Source organism: Falco peregrinus, chromosome 1, assembly GCF_023634155.1.
Source record: "Falco peregrinus isolate bFalPer1 chromosome 1, bFalPer1.pri, whole genome shotgun sequence".
Classification (NCBI taxonomy): domain Eukaryota; kingdom Metazoa; phylum Chordata; class Aves; order Falconiformes; family Falconidae; genus Falco; species Falco peregrinus.
The window spans coordinates 5,837,028-5,856,363 of NC_073721.1; the positions used below are offsets into that span (position 1 = coordinate 5,837,028).

Sequence of the window (19,336 nt, forward strand, 5' to 3'; positions counted from 1 at the left end):
AGACAGAATTCATTAACATAAGGACTTGGAAAACAAGCCAATGGCAGAAAGGACACGTTGAAAAGGTACAGATATTCTTACTGTATCATGTGCTCAGGCAGTTGTTATTCCCTGTAAAACAGCTTAAAAACTCAGTACATCTCCCCAGCCATATTTGCTATGTCTTATTCCTACATTTGTTTAGTGTTCCTGTATTTGGATTCTTTCCCCACTTTCTTACATTTAGCATGGTCCCAGAGGGATGCAAATGCGTGGAAGCCCAGAAACTCTGGGGCGCTCTCTGTTTAGGATTTCTTCTGGCGATTGGTGCAGCTACAGCCTGGTTTTCAGCTTCAAGTGTTATGGTGGAGAAGATGAATGGACGCTGGTACGGGCTGTGGTGGCAGTTCAGGTGCTGCTTTCTGCAGTGCTGGTTTTCTTGGCTCTTACAGGAGATGCTTGTGCACGCGGCAGGGGATGCATTGTGCCTGGCTGCTTTGCATTAGACATTTCCAGTTCTGGAGACCACGTACCATCTCTTCTACTGTGACAAAACTTCCACGTTTTTGCCGTACAGGTTTTTTTGGTCTCATTTTGAGACCGTTGCAGTGAGATCCATACTGGCTCCAGTTCTGATGTGTGCTTTGTGAGCTCTGCATGCGGAGGTGGTCCCAAGGTGGAGTGCGGTGGTCTCCTGCTGAGAGCGGACTCCTCGGAGAGCACAGAGAGGCTTTGTGTACAAATTCTCCTCTCCCAGCAAACAAAGCAAGCTTGTTTAACAAACACTTGACAAACAAAATGAACCTAAAATTAGAATGCTTGTTTCATGAATGAAAATTTCCTATGAAAATAAACACACGTAGGGACAATAGAAGAAACTTCTTTCGGAGTCCGCTGCTTTTGATAGTCCAGTATTTTTGTACAGATACTTGATGGTACTTTGTACAGATGGCTGTTGGTTTACTTGCTGTTAAGGTTTAATTTCTAACACATGCTTGGAATACTGTGGTAAAACGAGCCTTTGTATTTATTCCTTTTTTCAATCTGCAGATGTGATGGAGACGAGTAGGTTCAGATTTTTTGGCAGAGCTGAGTTGCTCTATCCTGACGATATAAACTGTAGACACCTAAATGCTGAGAAGTGTCATTGCCTTATTTTCTCCTTTGGATTTGTAGTCTGAATAACATATTTTTGTGTGTGGAAAGATGTCTTAGCTTGAATTTCAGAGTATTTTTTAGTCAGGATCCAGCAGAAATGAAGTTTTTTTGCCAATAAGCTTTCCTGTGCTGTTTCCTCTGCTCTGTCCTACAACTTTACTCTTTTCTACTATCCTAAGATTACTGTAAATACCTGGTTATGTATATGTACCACTGTTGCTGAAGTTATTTCTTCAGTACTGGGTTGTGTACATTGCAGTGGTGACTGACTATTATTTGGCTTTTACTAGGTTTTTTATTGTTGGACATGAAAAAAACATATCATACCATATGTTAATAGAAAGCCATAAAGTTAAAAATCTTGTACTGTTCTGAAATACAGGTTCAGAATATTATGTCTTAGTCTTAGTCTTAGATGTGTGAAAGCAAAGAGAAATTAAAAAAGCTGGAGTGGCAGTTTAAGTGACATTATTTTTCAACGTGATTTAATTGCATAAACACTATAAATGCTTTTGAAAATCCCACACAGCATATCTTAATATAAAGCCAACGTCTCGCAACTGAGTTCTTAATGAGGAGTGTATTTCAACTTGTGAATATCAGTGTTTCACCATTTGAAAAGCTGTCAATTAGTCTATCGTTATGTCTTCAAATATTTCACAGACTGAGTCAGTAGCTGGTCATGAAAGTGAAGCATGAAGTTATTTTTTCAGTGTAAGGCTACCATCAGCCCAGACTTATTTTCTTGCCCTTGCAGTCTTGTCTGGATAGATTTTTGGCAAGTTCTGTGTGTTTCTGGCTGAGTTTTTGGAAACCCTGTTAAAGGCAGAAGTGGGAGTTTGAGAAGGTCTAGTACAGAGGTAGTATTCCCAGCGGTGGCGTGATGGGTGCAGGCGGTGATGCAGAGGTGGATGTGATGTGTAAGGCTGAGCAGAAGAAGGGGCGCTGAGCAGCAAGTGCTAGCCTGTGCTCTGAGCGGCTTGGGCATGTGGAGGGTTGAGTGGGATGAAGGGTTGAGTCTTGGAGCTGGGAGAAGAGAAAGTTTGGGGCTCCAAGGAAAACCCTTTGTTTTTTGGAGAGTCGTTGGAGAGACACTAGGAAAGACGGGGAAATCTTGGGCGCTGATGAGCACTGGTGCTTGCTGGGGAGGATGGCATAAGGTCTTGGAGGTAACCACAGAACACAACGGCTGTAATGGGGAGTTTGATTTGAAGATAGACCTTACAGGCAAAGAATTGCCCAAAGCATTACAAATACAGAGAAGTTCCTGGACAGGAAGAAACGCAGGTTTCTGTGTGCCCTGGTAGAGCCCAGTAGTGAACAGGTTTGTCCTGGAGCTGAGGATCTGCAGCTGGGTTAAGCTGCAAGAGCAACGCACGTTGTGTGCATAAAACGGGTAAATTGGAGAATTCATAGATACTTGTAAAGTACGTACCGTATCTTGCTGTAGAATATACCTGCTTTTCTCTTGTGTCATCGTTCAGAATTACGGCTTTAAAAGATGAGAAGAACCAGATTTGAGCTGAAGTGAGTCATATGAGCAAGGGTAGCAGGTTTAGTCCCCATTTTCTTTTAATCATCACAAAGGATTAAAAGTTAACTTGCATCGGTTTACTTTTTGGTACATCATAATCAGGGTCAATGTTTTTTTAAAAATACAAAATTACGCACTCTGCCCTCACACCCATTTCTGTTGTGCTGGTGGTTTAGTTCTGATGAGTGTGAATTTTCTGGTCCCTTGTGCAGTTGTATGGAAAAATATATGAAAATGTGTTTATTTTCATTTAAATTCTATCAATTTAATTTTGTGTTTAGATGGTTGGGTTCTTTTTTTCTATGAAATAAACATGGTCTGCAGTGTTTTTACTTTGATAACTAGACAGTAGAAGCCTGTTTGACAGGGCGTTAATTTAGCTTTCGTGTGGAGGCTGTCTGCGAGCTGTTTAGATGAATGCTGTTCTTTTAGGTAAGACTCGAGCTAGCGAGGTAGTAATGAATGTTTAAAGCTATTTGATATCAGCGTGACAAGTTTGTGTACGTAAGGGTAAAGCGTGAGTATGACATACGAAGTTGTGCGTATTTTTCCCATGATTGTTTCACTTTATGTTAAGTATAAGGAAGTTAATACTTAATTCTGTATGTGTAATTTTATGAACTAAAAAAATATTGTCAGTTTATAGCAACTCTTCAAGAGAAAGATACGAGATCCACATGACTGAAACACTTTTTGTTTTTTTTTCTTTTGCTTCTCACAGCTGCCAAAATAAACTCCTTTGAGATAGACCTAAGTCAACATAGTTGGTGTGTCTCTAATGAAGCATTCCTCTTGAGGCCCCTACTTGGGTTTTAGCTTTTTGTCATAGCTTTTTAAAATCTCTCTTTCCAAGTGTAATGCTAGGGTCTCCTTAAGAATTTCTGCTGCAGATTTAAAGTAAACAAGTTCCATTTCAGTAATCATATGATTTTTATTCCCCAAGACCTTTTTTTTGAAGTAAAAAGGCAACGCGTATTACATTTTTTCCTGTAATACACTTGATATTTTTTTAAGTTGTTGAAAAAATTGGCTAACATTCAGAGAAGCTAATGTTCATCAAATGTACAAGCTTAACTCTTCTTTCTTGCTGTTTTCCACTCAAGCTTTCTCAAACTGTGCTACTTAATTTAGAATTTTTGGGTAGCTTCTTTATGGGCAAAATGAGTACTAGCTTTCAGCTTCAGAAGTACATGTGTGGCACCATCTTTAATTAGCTTGCTCCCAACTGGATTTTTAATGGCAATTTCCAGTAAATGTTAACTGCTTTTATATATCTTTTATTTAAAATCACAAAATCATGTTTTTTCATGTAAAATTGTTGAACATACGTCTGTTTTGAATTCACAGGGAATCTCAGTTCCAAACGTGTCCGAATACACCTTTAATTAGAAACATTCTTTCGAATTTCAGCTTTGTGTTGGATGTCACTATTGTGCCAGTGTAGTATCACTGATATTAAGTATTAGTAGATGAGAGAGATATAAAATGGGAATATTTGAAGCTATGCAATGTTTTAATATTCTTGGTGGCCATCTATGGAATTCCAGCCAGGAGCGTACAGTAGGGTTTTCCTTTTCCTCTAAGTGCCACCCCATATTAGCATCTCTTATTTTTATATGCCAAACAAATGTAGGAACATTGAAAACTAAGCTTCGTTTCAATAGTCTGTTTTAGTAAAATGCCATTGTGTACAGCACAATTAGCGGATAGAAACAAAAAAGAAATGATAATTAAAAAAGAAAGGAACCTTGTGAAATACAAAAGGAAAAATAGATACATCAACAGTTTGATGGTGTAAAAGTAGTTAGAAAACATGCTTAAAAAGTGACTAATTTTATGTAAGCTTCTTTGAGTAGCGACATACTTGTAATATTTCTCTTTGTTTCTCAGTTTCAGGAGTTGCCTTCATACTTGTCTGTCATTTGGATAATATTATTTCAGCTTTGGATAAACAGTCAGCCAATTTAGGGCAGTTCAGAATCCATAAACTTGCTGTTTCTGTCATCAAAAGCCTGGAACCAGGGTACGATAGCTGTTGTAGGGTAACTAATGCACTTCATTGGTCTTGAAGGGACCGTTTTGTAACGTTTTGTACTGTTTGTGGTGTGAAACACCCTAGACATGGCAGATTCAGCCTCGTAGTGCTCACTGTTTAGATTAAGCTTGCTGAAATCTAAGAAAGGCAAATGTAGAACTTGTATGTATCTATCCATCTTTCTTACTCAGAAAAAAAAAAAAATGAGTGAGAACAGATGTGGGGTGGGAATAGCCACGGATATTTAATGGTTTGTGTCCAAGTTCAGTAATTTTACTGCATGCTAGACACCCATTGGCTCCAGTAAATTTTAAAATACAAAGAATATGAACATAAAAGACTGACAACTGCCCTGTCTGCAAAAGTTATCTTTAGATTATCTTTTCATAAGTATTCATTTAAATATGTGTTTGTCTGTCTAGTTACCAAGGAGATGTTAGAAGTATAGTTTTTATGCTGTAATTCCTGAACGTACAGATTTTTTCCCTCTTTTGTGCAAGCCTTATCACAGGCTTTATTCCCAATATAGTGGCTTTAATATAGTGACTTCAGATAGAGTGGCTTTAGTTGCTTAGAACAAGCAATGAAAAACTCTCACTTAATGGTCTTTGTAATTGAAAAAGAACAAACTCTTGGCAAGGAGTTTTGGAGGAGAGAGCAATGCTTCGAAGCGGTTGGCAGAGTATGCCTGGAGCCGTGCGTGTGTTATCTGTAGCTCTGGGCAGTTGCATCCCAAGCTGATAAACTCGAGGTGATAAATGCCTGCTGTCATGTCTCTGCTGTAGCAGCCCCCCACCACGGCAAAGCCAAAGTCTCTTGAGCATGCTAATTACTGTTAATTCTGGTTTCAACTTTAAAAGTTATCTCATTGATTAATACGGTGGTGTTTGAGGGGATAACGGGATCTGTTTGAGTACGGTCATGGATAGACGTTGTCTCAGGCAGCGCGTTGTTGGCTTCTTGGATCTTGCTGAGGGCATGTCTGTGTGTTGATGTGCAGCACTTCATAGCTTGGACCTTGTGATGTGAACATCCACAGCCTCCCTTAGCGTGTGGTACTTGGTGAGTGGAGGGAAAGGTAATATTGGCATATAAAAGGAGGAAAAGCTGGACAGAGTTAGAGACTAAAAGGAAAATGGGGAAAAAAACCCCACCCTGTCCCCAAATTTCCCCCTTTTTCCTCAATGGAAAGCAATTTTTTCTCTAGTGGTCCATGAGCCTTTCCAGATACCTGTTGGCTGTTTTCCAGTGTTAAAAAAAAGCTAGAAAGTGGTAACTATTTCAGGTTATATTTATGAAAGAGGACAAGGTGAAAGCAGCTATTTAGAGTGTACAATGAGTTATGAAGATAGCAAAATCCAAACAATTCAGGAGATTCCTAGGTATAGCATTGTTGGGAAAACAAAGAAATGATAATATTTTGTGAAAGTATTTGGGAGTGTGTGTGTGTTTCTTTTTGAGTGCTTCTGTGCAGACCACCATCAGAAAATCAAGTGCTGAGATTTACCTTAAATCTGAGTGAAATTGAAGATAAATTTAATTCCATTTTAGTGGTGGGCTAAGAGCATATGGACAGTTAATGGCCACATAAAGGCATGATAGTTGTAGGATACTGAGCATGAATCTTGGCCGTCTTCCTTTTTGTCTTTTACTCATTACTTAAACTGTTCTACACTTACAGAGTTTTTTATTTACCTGAGGAACACTGTGAAAACTTTCAGAGACACTAAAACCTGAGCGAAGAACAGCTAAGTCTGAAGATGTAGTCAATAGTTGTAGGAAACTGTTTGTTTCCTACTAGTTGTAAGCCATGTAGGACATAAGTGCCATAACTCTTTTCTCATTAGAAACAGTTTATCATGAGTTATTTCTGTTAATACTTTATATTGAATTGGGAAATGATGAGGAGAGGTGAAAGCTGGTCAGTCAGTGTAAAGATTGTTGGAGCACGTTTAAAAAGCAAATAGCAAGAAAGGCACGTTGTAACAAATTAACTGATCGAAAAGAGTGTTGGTATACTTCTGTTCAAAATACAACTCCAAATGATGTTTACATTTCACTTATGGGAAACAAACACTATAGGGGAAGGTGGGCACGTGCTCTACGTTGTTGTGTTTGGGATGTGCTGGGAAGCACGCTACAGCTCCCTGGCTGGCCTGTGAAATTCCCATGACACAGGTTTTGTGCCTGTGATAATGTAACTAAAAGAATGGGAATCGGCACAGCTTTTTGAAGAGGGAAGGCTAGCACTTCATATACTTCCCTAAAGTAGTTTGAGTTCTATGAGCTACAAAATGAATTTTTGGTTATTATTCCCGACATCTTTTAAGGATTACAATGCATTATTCTTTAATAAAACAGAAAGGTGGCTAAGCTCTCAAGAATGCAGCTCTGGGGTCCTAAAACAGTTGATTGCATAATTAATTTGAAGTTCGGATAAAATCGGCTTGTTTGATACTGGCAGTGGAGTAGCAGGCAGCCTGTTTGCACGTGCAATGTGAACCCCACGGTTAAATACAGCTTGTTGTTACTTACTCATTGAGTTACCCGCAACGTATACATTGGCTGATCTAACTCCTCTGGGGTGTGTACCTTCAGGTACACTGAATGCTTCTTGATGATAAAGCTGAGGTCACCAGCTATCTCGTGTTGAGAAATAAAGTTTTATTCCATATCTATTAATCTTGGAGGAGGGTGGGTTGTTTGTTTAAAGAGATTAAAAAAAAAAAAAAGGGAGAACTATGAGGTGGGAGTGGATTTGTGCGGGTTGTTTTGGGGTGGGATTTTTTTGTGTTTTTTCCTAAGTCTCTCAGGCCTTCCACAGAAGGATCCCCTGTGAGTAGCTGTGGACAGTTGGATGGAGAAGCAGATTCTGATGGGCTCTTTGTCCCCGTGGGTGCAGGCGGGCACAGCGCAGCCCCGCTCTGTGAAAGCACAGTGGTTCGGGCGACTGCGAAGGATGCTCTGAGGATCCATGGGGTCTATTTCTGTTTATGTAACGAAACCAGGGAGCAAGCGTCTGCGGTAGTACTTGGCCGATGGCATTCCAGAGGGGTTGTCTTTCAATGCAAGGACTGAATTTAATAAACCCGTGGTCCGGCACGCTCTTTCTCGGCCGGTGCTGCCTCACTGTTGATATGGGTGGCTGTTGATAATTTGGGGTTACTTTGTTTACGCAGTCGGGGAGCTTCTCTTAAAGCAGCTGGCTGGACATGGAGATGAAGGCAGTCTTAATTCACTTTTAATAAAAGATCAATGGGTTTATTGTGAAAAAATAGAATACAGATGTAAACGGTACCCGATAAAAGAAATAAATGTGTGTTTAACCTTCCTATTTTGTTTTTTCAGTGCTACTGGTTCTTGACCTTCTTTGTTTTTGAGACTATTCTCTTTCTTGGTAGTTTTACCTTTTAAATTTTACTTAGACTACAAAAACAAACTCTGCTGGTGTTTTTCATCTGAAGCGCTTACCAAATCCCTCAGATTTTACAAAATATTTAAAAAGTAATCTCCAGACTAAAGTCTCATTAAAACCTTTGCCCTTCCTGTGGAACAAAAGTTCAGTGAAGTTCTGGTCAAATCTTATTTGGAAACTAATACAAAAAAATTCATGGTGTGAAGTATTAATTTAGGCTTGGCAGGCTCACTGTAAAATTTATTTCCAGAAGCTTCCAATTAAAATGCAGCATGTCTAATAGCATAAGGGAAAGCACCTTAAAGGCTCTTTCTTTTATATTATATAGGAGGAAAAATGCCCCAAACATTAGTGAAAATAAAATGTCTTGGAGGTATTTTTTTATTAAATAGTCACCTTTATATTGCAATGAGTTGACTTGGTAGAAGTAACCATGTACTCAGGAATTTCTTAGCTCTGCTAATTTTCAGTATTGCTTTTTAATCAAGCCATTTGATGTATTAGTCAAATATTTATAAAGATGCAGTTTTCTCTTTTGGTCTTCTTTGTATCTTTATTATGACTTTTATTGTCCTGCTTCTTGAATGATGTGGTTTGGATGGTTTCCCCCTGTGGCCCTTTCCGCCTTTTTTAAAGGAGGCAAAGCAAAACTGGGAGGAGGACAGACTGACTGGGATGGTTAAAGGTCTAGAATACCTTACGTAGGAGGACGCAGTAACAATTTAGGTCCCTTCAGTCTGATGGAGGTACCATATTTATTTGCAAAGTCATGACTGGCATGGCAATAGGGCAATGATTATTCACTGCATTTCTGTAGTAGAGGTAGGAATGAGCTACCATTTGCAGATGGAAGTAAATCAGCGCAGTTGACTACGATTATCAAACGGCAAAATGCATTATTACTCAAGTTATCTGTTATCTGGTTGTGGAAGGATCTGTTGCAAACTGTTGGAGGTCAAGAGAGTATTGGCAGAGTAACACCTGCTCATACTGTTCTTTTAGCCTTCACTGTTTTTACTGTTGATGCTCTCAGATATGGGAGATGTGACAAAATTCAGCATGGCTCTCTGGTATAACCCACAGTGGCTGTTATGTTATAGCAGCTCAAAATGTGTTAGTACTCTGTCTTGAGAAAGGTGTTTCTGGATGTCCATGAACTTTTTAAACAGCATCTAAAATAATGACATTTTAGGCAAGTGTATCTTTTTTTATTTCCAAACCCATTTCAGAATAGCCCATTTTATGTCTTGCTGGATATTTCTCAATGAAACGTAGATGCACAGGCAGAAATATGTGCAGTTGTTGTATATTGACAGGGTGCGTTTTGTCAGCAGGTGGTATTGGGTTTAAGAAGCTGAAACATAAGACAAGTGCTTAGGGATGGTCTGTAAGATGATACTTTTTGTTGAAAGTCTTGTAGTGAAGTATTCCCAAGATGGTCTGGACAGCAAAACCAGTGCTACTGTGTAAGAGCTTTTATATTATCAGATAAAAGAAAGCAAAATGTTTTCAGTTGTGGAATTTTACCACAGACAAGATTACTTCTGAAACGTATGCTAATTTAATCTGAAGCCAAAAAGAAATTACTTTTAAAACAGTTTTGCAAATCTGATTAAGTTCTTTTGTGATAAATAGCTCTGCAGCAGTTCCATTCAGATCTCCTTTCTAGTTTGGATTTATGTTGGGTGCATAATGCGAATGCAATGTTAAGAATAAGAAGGAATACAAATAGTATGCTTAGAGGCAATTTGTTTAGATGATGTAATATTTAAGAGTGAATAACAAGATCCAAACATTTCTCTTAAGGTAGAGATGCTCCTGTAGTGAGGCAGAATCTGGCTGGGCTCTCAGGTTCAGATTTTTTCACAGTCCAGGGATGAGGGGTGGGGAGAGCGAGGTGGATTCATAGTTGTTTATTTTCATATTGAGGTTTTATATGTTTTTAAGAAAGTAAGTAAATTGAGAGTAAGTGCTTAGAGGAGGGGGGAGAAAAGGAAAAGCCTTTAGAAATTGTTGTGTTTCATTTAACAGGTTCTGTGGATTCCCTTTTAAATTCTACCAATATAGACAGGGCGTCAGTGCTGTTCACTGGGAAACTCACCTTGGGATGTCTCTGTGTTCCCACATCCTCCGCGGAATGAATCATGGGATGTGGGTTTAACCAGCAGCGTAAATAACGCGCCTTTACAGGAGAAATCTCTTACTTCTAGTATGTTTGGAAATACTTTTAACAAGGGAGGATATTGAAGAGCGTCAGCGGCTCGGTTAATTTCTACCTGTAATTACACTGTGTGTCACTTCTCAGTGATGTGTCATCACCCCTCAGCCTCACACCCCTTCAGGGAAGTTTATTAACAGGATTCTAAATTTTGGAGGAAGAAAACATCTAAAGGAAGTCACCTCAGAACTATTTCTTCTTTTTTCTCTCCTAAGTAGGGTATGTTGAGACCCAAAATAAATACTGAGTTTACACTGATGGATTGGACAATCAATTTTTCCTGTTGTTGTTTTGCTCAATACTAAAGCAGCTCTTTTCTTATTATAACCAACCTAGTGGTACTGCAATTGAGTTAATTTTATACATCCCATTTTATGACATAATATGACATTATAGAAGTAATCGGGAAATTCAGAATGCGGCTACATGATATGATTTTCATGGGTGGGATTCACAAAAGTGATAAATTTCAACATGTAGGTGCAGCATCTTCTAGGAAAACTGTGAGTGTCTGAGTAATCTTTACTTATAGCCAAGAGTATACCTATGCTACTAGAAAAGACGAAATTGCCACCTTATAATTTTTGCACTTAAGCGACAGCTCTGAAATACGGTAACTTGGCTATTTCTGCCGCCTTGGCCAGTTGAGAAAATGTCTTTAAATCAACAAGTAATCATGTTCTATTTTTTTCTTAAATGTGACTGAAAAGGCATACTTTTTTCCTCAAGTCCTTAAATTGTTTCATCTGAATAATGGTGACTAAAAGTGTTCTTTAAGTATTACCTTCACATAACTTTCAACTATTTCTGTTTAGTTAGCATAAGATTTCAAAGTGGTTTATTTAATAATGTCATTTCCATTCTCTGGCTTTAGAGGATTTTCCAAGGCCTGGAGGTTTAAGCTTCTGCATGGAATTGGAGGAATATTGTTTTAATTTAATTTAAAAATTTGCATTTAATTAAAAAAAAAAAACCCAACTCCAAACCCAACAAAGGTAGTTACAAGCCATTCCTGAATGCTTTTCAAATGAGGAAATCAGTCTGTACAGAGTGACTTCAGAAAGATACGTCAGGTATGTGACAAGGTTCAGCACGAAGCTTGGTTGGTTGTTTTTCTTTCCTGTGGACAGTTAAGACTTTGTTTTTTATCAGAGAGAATTTCTGTATTACTCAATTTACAAAACCAAGCTAATTCTGCTGTAAATTTTGTGAAGACTCGGAGAATGAAAAGAATTGGGAATCTCTGCAAACATTCAAAAAATGGTTCTTCTGATTCTCCAAAACTGGGTGTTGCCACAGAAGGGTGTGTTTACAAGAACAGCAGAACTTTGAATGGGGCTGTTCTGAATTACATCTTTATCACCCAGGTGTAGTCACAGGAATTATCTGTGCCCCTTCCCAAACATTGGTCAGTCTCATTCAAAACCACTTTTTTCAAGGCCTTTTTTCATAGGAGACATTGGAAAAAAAATCAACTTTGTATCAACATGATCATCTTCTTTACGTATTTAAAGTAATTTACATGAAGAACTCTTAATTGCATCAACTGCAGTGTGACTTCTTGTAATGCCCAGTCTTTCAGCTGTTGCTTCAAGACCTGTATGATTGAGATCCTTAAAATTTTTCATTCCATTTACTGTATGTCTGGTTTTCAAACTGATAGGTGTAATGAATTTCCAGTTTAAAAATTAAGTTGATATTGCCACCATATAGCTTTGAATGTTGAGAGGGTATAGGCTAAGTGAATAATGGCTCAAAGATAGACTTTTGACCGAAGTTACAGGCCGATGAAAAATCTGACTTTAAATCAAAGAAGAACTGATTAGAGGAGGTTATTATTGCTGAGGTGGTGATTTTCTGTGTCGCTGAAGGGAAAATAATTATGGCTGTTTAGTTTCTGGGAATGTCTGCAAAGGATATCTTTTTAATAAATCAACAAAAAATGGTAGAATTTCACTAATCATTACCTGTAAGCTATTCCAGGAAAAACTCCTTGAATTAAAAAGAAAATGTTGCTATTTAAGTAGGAAATGCTCAATCACTACTGTAATAAAAATAGCATCCTGCATACAGTTAAGTGTTTTTTTTTTCTATTAGATCATTTTTTTTCCATCTCCATTATTTGCTAGAACTACCAACACTCGAGATGAGCTGCTTTTGGAGGTGCTGACTTTTTTAGTGTCAGCACCAGCTCAGCAGAACTCTAGAGGATAACTTAAATACAGAGTTTCAGTAAGCAAAGCCAAAACTTTTGTAGTTCATCGTGGATATCATAAAAATGTGCGATGTTAATTTTACATTTTCTTCAAGTGCCAAGGTTAAGTTTGTATTTCTGAGGCGACGCTGCAATTGCTAAAGAAGTAACCCTGCGATTGCAGTGAAGCTGTTCCTGACTCATTTGGTGCCGATTAGATTAAAACTATTCCTTGTTCATAGAAAAATCTGGAAAGTTGTAGCCAGAGTGTTCTTATGCAACTGATATGATGACTCTCTTTCTTTCTTTTTTTTTTTCTTCTTTTCTCCTTTCCAGGGTCAGTACAGGCCTTCTGACTTGTTGTGTCCAGAGACGTATGTCTGGACACCTATTGAGCAATGCCTGCCCTTGCTTGAGCACTCAAAGTACTGTCGATTCAACCAGGACTTAAAAGCAGGTAAGTTTACAGGTAACGATGGCCATATAAATTGTCTGTCTTGTTTTTAAAATGTATTGGTATCATCTGCTGCACAGCTCCTCCAGCAAGCATTAGCAGATAGTTTTAACAGAAAATGAGCAATACAAATTTTAAGTACATTCTGTTTGAGAGACTATATGTAGTTCAAAATTAACACACATTGCTGCCTTTCAGGTAATCTGTTATTCTATGCATGAACAAAACCAATCAAATAATTGTTCCTCCCTTATGTTCCAGTCGGATGAATGCATGACGGAAGGAAATTAGAATCGATACAGGAAAGTGAAAGGGCTGGAGAGGCTTAAAGGCATCAGGTGCATTTGTTAAGAAACAAACTGGCAGATTTAATGTAACAATCTGTCGCTGAATGTGAAGAATCCAACGAACAGCAGAAACACCTTAAACATCTTGAAGTAGATGGGACATAATTTTTTTTCTGGATTTATTCTGTAAAATAGGCACTTATGTTTTGCCAGCATAGAATGGTCAGAAATATTACAGACCAGAACGTAATGCAGTAGTGATACTGTAAAACAATGCAATCAAATGGCAAAAAAGGCACCTACTTGCTTCAGCTACTGACCGTGTGGGCTGGCTGTGGGCCCCAAGGGAGCTGTGTGAGAGCATGCTTGGTGCGGTGCTTGGGTGGAAGGGGAAAATGGATTAACTACTTCTATTAATTGCAAACAGCTGAATATCCTTTTCTTAAAAATTTCTCTTTCTCCACTGAATAACGATTCAGAAAGGTGGTGGCGTTATTCAGAGATGTCAGTGATTGAGCTCAAGAGTACATAATGCCGTGCTGTTTCTAGCCATCAGAACACAGATTTACCTGTCTGTGTTTGCGTAGTCTTCAACAGCTGCTGCTTTCTTTTTACTTCTCATGGCTGTAGTTCAATTTTCATTCACTAGCTGCTTAACTGTTAATTGTTGGCAGGGCAGGCTGTAGATAAATGAAAGGCATTTGAACAGAGATGACCGCTGAAGCAGGATTGTGAACTTCTGGAAAAGCTGCTGAAGTTCCTTGGTTTTCCTCATCCTGTGCCTGTTAACCATTTATGCTGTGACTTGGTTGCTCAACGGGAACATTAAGATAATAATTAGAACTACGATAATGATGTCGAAATAAATTTCTAGATATAGATACCAACTGAAAAGTTTGAGTAGCAGACTTGCCTGGGGCACCCTGTGCAAACAGAGAATGTTCTTCAGGGACCGTGCAGGGAGCTGCGCAGGGTGGTGTGGGTCAGGCTGGGGAGAGCGCTTGGATGCTCCTTGGGAAGCGTGTTTATCACCAGGGGAAAAGCTCAGTGGGTAGGAGATCTAAACGGGTGGCACATCATGTCTTGATCAACTAGAATCATCATTGGATTGGTGAGGGGAAATGGGAAAAAAATTACAAAGGTAGGAGAAAGAAGGGAAATGGGTTTGGAGGCCAGTGGTGGTCAAGACTCTTGTTATTCAGAAAGAAGGGAGTGCATTCATTTAAGCGCAAAAATGACAACTAAACTACTGCCTTTGAAGGCGCTAACCCTGTACCAGCAGAGGGGCATCATCATCTCGATTCTGTGAAATTCCTGTGGCATACCACGTGTTTGGAAACTGCAGGGTATAAAACTTGGCATCATTATCAGCACAGAATATCTCACTCCAGACACTACTGGGACTGTGACTTATGTCCTGTGGTTTAAGGAAATTAAAACATAGCTACATGTTGAAATGCGCTGGACCTGCTGTGAGCTTATAGTCGTTTGAGGTTTAAATAGTTGCTGGCTCTAAGGAAGCTGTTTCTCAACAGTAAAGTCAGTTCCTTCTTTTACTTCTTTACTCTGCAATAGTCAGTAATAGGACTTTAATGAAGTTACAGTGAATTTAAAAAAGAGCAGTAGGAATAATTGTGTGCTTTCTTCCTCTTGAATAAGCTTTCTATAATACTACCTATAATTATGTCAGTTAAGTAGGTCATGATTTATCAGGAGTGGGACTTCCAGCGAAGAAACTGAGGGCAGTAACCAGATCCAGTAAACAACTGGGAGAAACAGTGCCACTTGCATTGCTGCCTGAGGCAAGGAAACAGTCACTGGCACGGGTCATCTTTTAACGTTGTCTGTAATGTCAGAAAGTTTCTGAAACACTAATTCACACTAGTTTGTTCATCATGTTTGATAATTTTTGAACTTCTTTTCCCTCCCTTTAAAAAAATTTTAAAATAACCTAATTTACCAGTTGTGGGTTACAAAAATGCATTATAGAACAGCAATGAATGCTACTTCAGGAGAGGGGGCTGTGGGCTCTGGCCTTCCAAGTTTCTGCATTATGGAAAGGGTTTCTGAGTATCCATACACATTCATTGCAGAGCTCCTTCCTAGAATCAGATTTATTTTCTCTATTCTGAAAATAAAAGAAAAAAGAGATGCTCACAAAAAGTAGCAAATTTTTTCTAAGGTATCAGAAAATATTATTATGTTTTTGCAGAGGATTTTTGCCTGGTGTACATTATGTGTTTGTCCCTACCTTGAGTGTTTTCAGATAGTTTTAAAAGTGTGTTGTTTTCCATCCCCTTCTCCTCTGACATCTAATACTTTTGTTAACAGTTGGAGAATGAAGAAGAGAGGACAGATGAACTAAACAAAGTTCTTAACTCCTTATACCACAGAGATAAGTCTAAAAAAAAAATGTCTAACAGCTAATAACTTAAAAAAGCAATCGTAGGAACTGCAATAACTTTTTATTGTTTAGGATGGCAAATCATGGGCGCCTGATGGTTGAATTGGGTCCAACTCTTTACTGCTTCTGGCCAGGGTAATGAGATTCAGCCTTACTTAACCTCAAAACACTCCAGTCATACAGAGACAACGATGAGGTCTTGTGCCAGCAAACACTCAAATTTGATACTTAAATAAACTGCTAGTAGGCTTTTCACATGTGGTTTCTAACTTGTATTGACAAACATCAGTTACTTCAGGAAAAAAAAATTGCATAACAATACTCGGACAACACTCACAGATGAAAGGTCGTGTTTGTCAAGTATTCTTGCTTTAATAAATTACCAGTTTTGCCAAAGTTACTCATGCTTTAGAACAGATCTTTCATTTCTGTTGTCTGTTCAATTTGAAAAATTCAGAAGACCTGGCATCATTGTATAAATGTGAGGGGTTTATTAGGATTCTGATGTGTTTGTTAATAAACGAGTGGCCAGCCATTTACTTAAAAATAAATAAGCAGCTGGTGAGGTAGGGCAGTAACACAGGCTTTGGATGCTAGTGCAGTCTGAAAATTGAGATCGTGCTAAACTTCATTTAACAGGCCATTGACTTTAGTACAGATGGAGTTACAGAAAAAAGAAGTTAATTAAAAGATTGCTCTGCAGGTAAGTACTTGGCAGTGACTTTGACAACATATCAACAACTGATGGGCAGAATTCAGTGACGTGATAGCGCCTACTGAAATATCCTGGCATGGTCTGTCTGTCATGCTAGTTAACTTCTTCCTCTCAAAACTGGTCTTCAGGGTTTTACTTCGTTGGTGCTTTCACTAACAGCTTTGCCTGTGGAACTCGTGCAGTGTGAAAAGAATTATAAGTAATTTACTTGGTATCCTGGCAATACTTTTATCCTTCCACTTCCCATTTTTCTGAGACTAACCCAATGAGATGACCTTTTTTCCTAACATCTGTTGAGATTTTCAGTTTGTTGCTCCCGAGAGAAGCCTGTTTCTTCACGAAGTAAAATCTTTATGAAAATCTACTTTTGAGCTGGTAATTAGTGGGAAAACTTTCTTCCCATCAGGACGGGACTGTCAAGACCTTTAAGAAGCAACTTCAGATAAGGGCAGATACAATCCCAGTCTAAAGTGGTGGTTTCAAAGCCCTCATGGTTTTATAGCCTCCTGCCTGTGTCGTGTAACGTGGGGTGTACCTTGTGCCAGCCAGGGTGAACAGGCTGCTGTTACCCAAGGGAAAAAAGCTATGCTTGATCTGACCAGCTAGGCATGGCCCACGGCAGTCTTGGTGGTGGAAGTTGCTTCCCACCTTCCTGCGTCTGCTGCTTTCAGCACAAGCATTGAACAGTGCAGATCAAAAAGGACTTTAATACCTTTTTTTTTTCCTTGACTTATTTGTTTGCTGAAGTTGATAAATTGGCTGAGCTAATACACATCTGTTGCAACATCTTGTATATCTAAAAATAGAACAAAATCAAAATGGAATCAAATGGGATACATTAATTAAAATGAAAGTGCTTTCTCCAATGTTGAGAAGTACAGATAACAAAGGCACACATAGGCTCCTCTGTGCTGGCATTGTGTGTGCCTGGAGACAAGACGCTCTGCTCCACAGGGGATAGTCTAACACCAACCAGGATGGATGCAAAAGGATGCTGTAAAGAAAGAGAAGCACCTTCTGGTTTGTCAGGTTGATTTATTATAATAGCCTAAATTGTAATCTATTCATAGACTGAATGGTAATAGACTAGACTGTATATTTTTTGTTTGGTGTTTGTTTTGGGTTTTTTTTGGTAAACATCACAGTGAAGGAGAGTTTCGAAGAGGGACCTAAGCAAGTACCTTAGTTATCTTTTCGAGTTAATGGAGAAGACTTTCACAGCAGAAGAGGTGTAGGAGAAACGAAGGGTATGGGGAGACACAAAGGAGTTTCCTTCAAAAACAGATAAACTGGTCTGAGACACCAGTTCCCATAGTCAAAGGCAGAGCTTGCATTGCTGCCTGTAGGTGCTAGGAAAGAAGATGAAGGTGAAGCAGACTGTGGAGAGCTTTAGAAGTGAGGTGGTTCTGATGTGGTCAGGGTATGGGCAGCTGGTAGAGACGTGTGTGGAAAGACGAGGATTTGGGTTTTGTGCTGGTTTTTATCGGGATAGAGTTAATTTTCTTCACAGCCGCCGGTGCGGGCCACGATTTGGGTCTGTGCTGGAAGCCGTGCTGATGACACAGGGATGTTTCCGTGACCGCTGAGCGGTGCCTACACGGAGCCGAGGCCGTTCCTGCTCCTCCCCCACCCCACAGCGAGCAGGCTGGGGGGCACGGGGAGCTGGGGGGGCACAGCCGGGGGAGCTGACCCCGACCGACCCCAGGGATACCCCGTGCCATGCGCCGTCACGCTCGGCATATGGAGCTGGGGACGAAGGGGGGCGGGGGGACGCTGGGAGCGATGGCGTTGGCCTTCCCCAGTCCCCGCTGGGCGTGCTGGAGCCCTGCTCCCCTGGGATGGCCGAGCACCTGCCTGCCACGGGCAGCGGGGAACCAGTGCCGGGCTTTGCTTTGCTCCTGTGCGCGGTGTTGCCTGGCCGGGTACGCTGTCTCCGTCTCAGCCCACCGCTTTCCTCACTTTGACCCTTCCGATCCTTTCCCTGGCCCCGATGCGGGATGCGCGGGCGAGCAGCTGCCTGGGCTCGGTTGCCGGCCGGGGATAAACCTCGACAATGGGGAAGTAAATTTTGCAGTAATTCATGTAGGTAGAACGATGAGAAGAAGGACTTGAACAGAAGAAAGCTGTTGAAGTAATTGTAGGATTGAAACTTGAAAATCTAGATAGGTGTTTGTAGAGTTCAATAAGAGTGGCTGTTCTGTAGGTAACACCGTGGAGAAAAAACTAGAAGTGAAAACGTGAACATGTCTCGAAGCCAAAGTCATATGCCAGCAGAAATTTGCTGGTGCCTGACAGTTCATCAACCACCTTCCTCTTGTTGCTCTTGTTGCCGACCCGGCTTTGCATCTGCCATCTCCACACAGTGATAAAGACCTTTCTTCTTCCAGCAGAGGAGTGAAAGTCCTTAGAATTTAGGCTTTAGAGTATTTCCAGCTGGTGTGAGCTAAACTGACAGTAGGCATTGGAATGGGGAGGAGATAACTGGTCTTGTCTGTGCTTTTCCATGATCTCCCTGCAGCCCGGCAGAGCTGGTGAGGCTATGCCTACACAGGACAGATGCTGAAATCCGGAAAGTCTTATATTTATACTCACATATAAAAAAATTCTTATATACTTATATTCATGTTCACATACAAGTCGGAACCATCTGAAAAAGAGCCACAAAACCAAAACAACACTAAAAGCAGTGCCTGAACTCTCCTCTCCAGGAGTATCAGCCCAATGGTCCGTGCCAGAGTCCTGGGACACCACACCTAGCTATGCAGAGGTTGAAGGGGGAGGTCTCACTCCAGGCTCACAGGAATCGCTCTGTGATAACCCGGTCAGTGGATTACCTTATGAACAGAGTTGACACCAGATCACCAGTTTTTGAGTTACCGAACTAAAGAAAATTACTTAGACTGGAATTTTTTTTTAGTAGTCTTATAACTTTTATTGCACGTT

The 19,336-nt window shown here is 39.9% G+C and overlaps 1 protein-coding gene across 7 annotated transcripts in view; it reads left to right on the forward strand.

Annotated features, from left to right (window-relative positions):
* The window catches only part of ATE1 (arginyltransferase 1), an 86,919-nt gene that overhangs the window by 50,362 nt on the left and 17,221 nt on the right, over positions 1-19,336 (forward strand). For 5 of the 7 annotated variants that reach the window (XM_055798229.1, XM_055798196.1, XM_055798180.1 and 2 more), the window contains one exon: positions 12,870-12,990. The exons of 1 other annotated variant lie outside the window; for it this stretch is intronic. In XM_055798229.1, coding sequence (XP_055654204.1) covers positions 12,870-12,990 — 121 coding nt within the window. Of the gene's footprint in view, positions 1-12,869; positions 12,991-16,317; positions 16,341-19,336 lie in introns of those variants that run through there. One more of the 7 variants, XM_055798213.1, reaches the window with a different exon arrangement.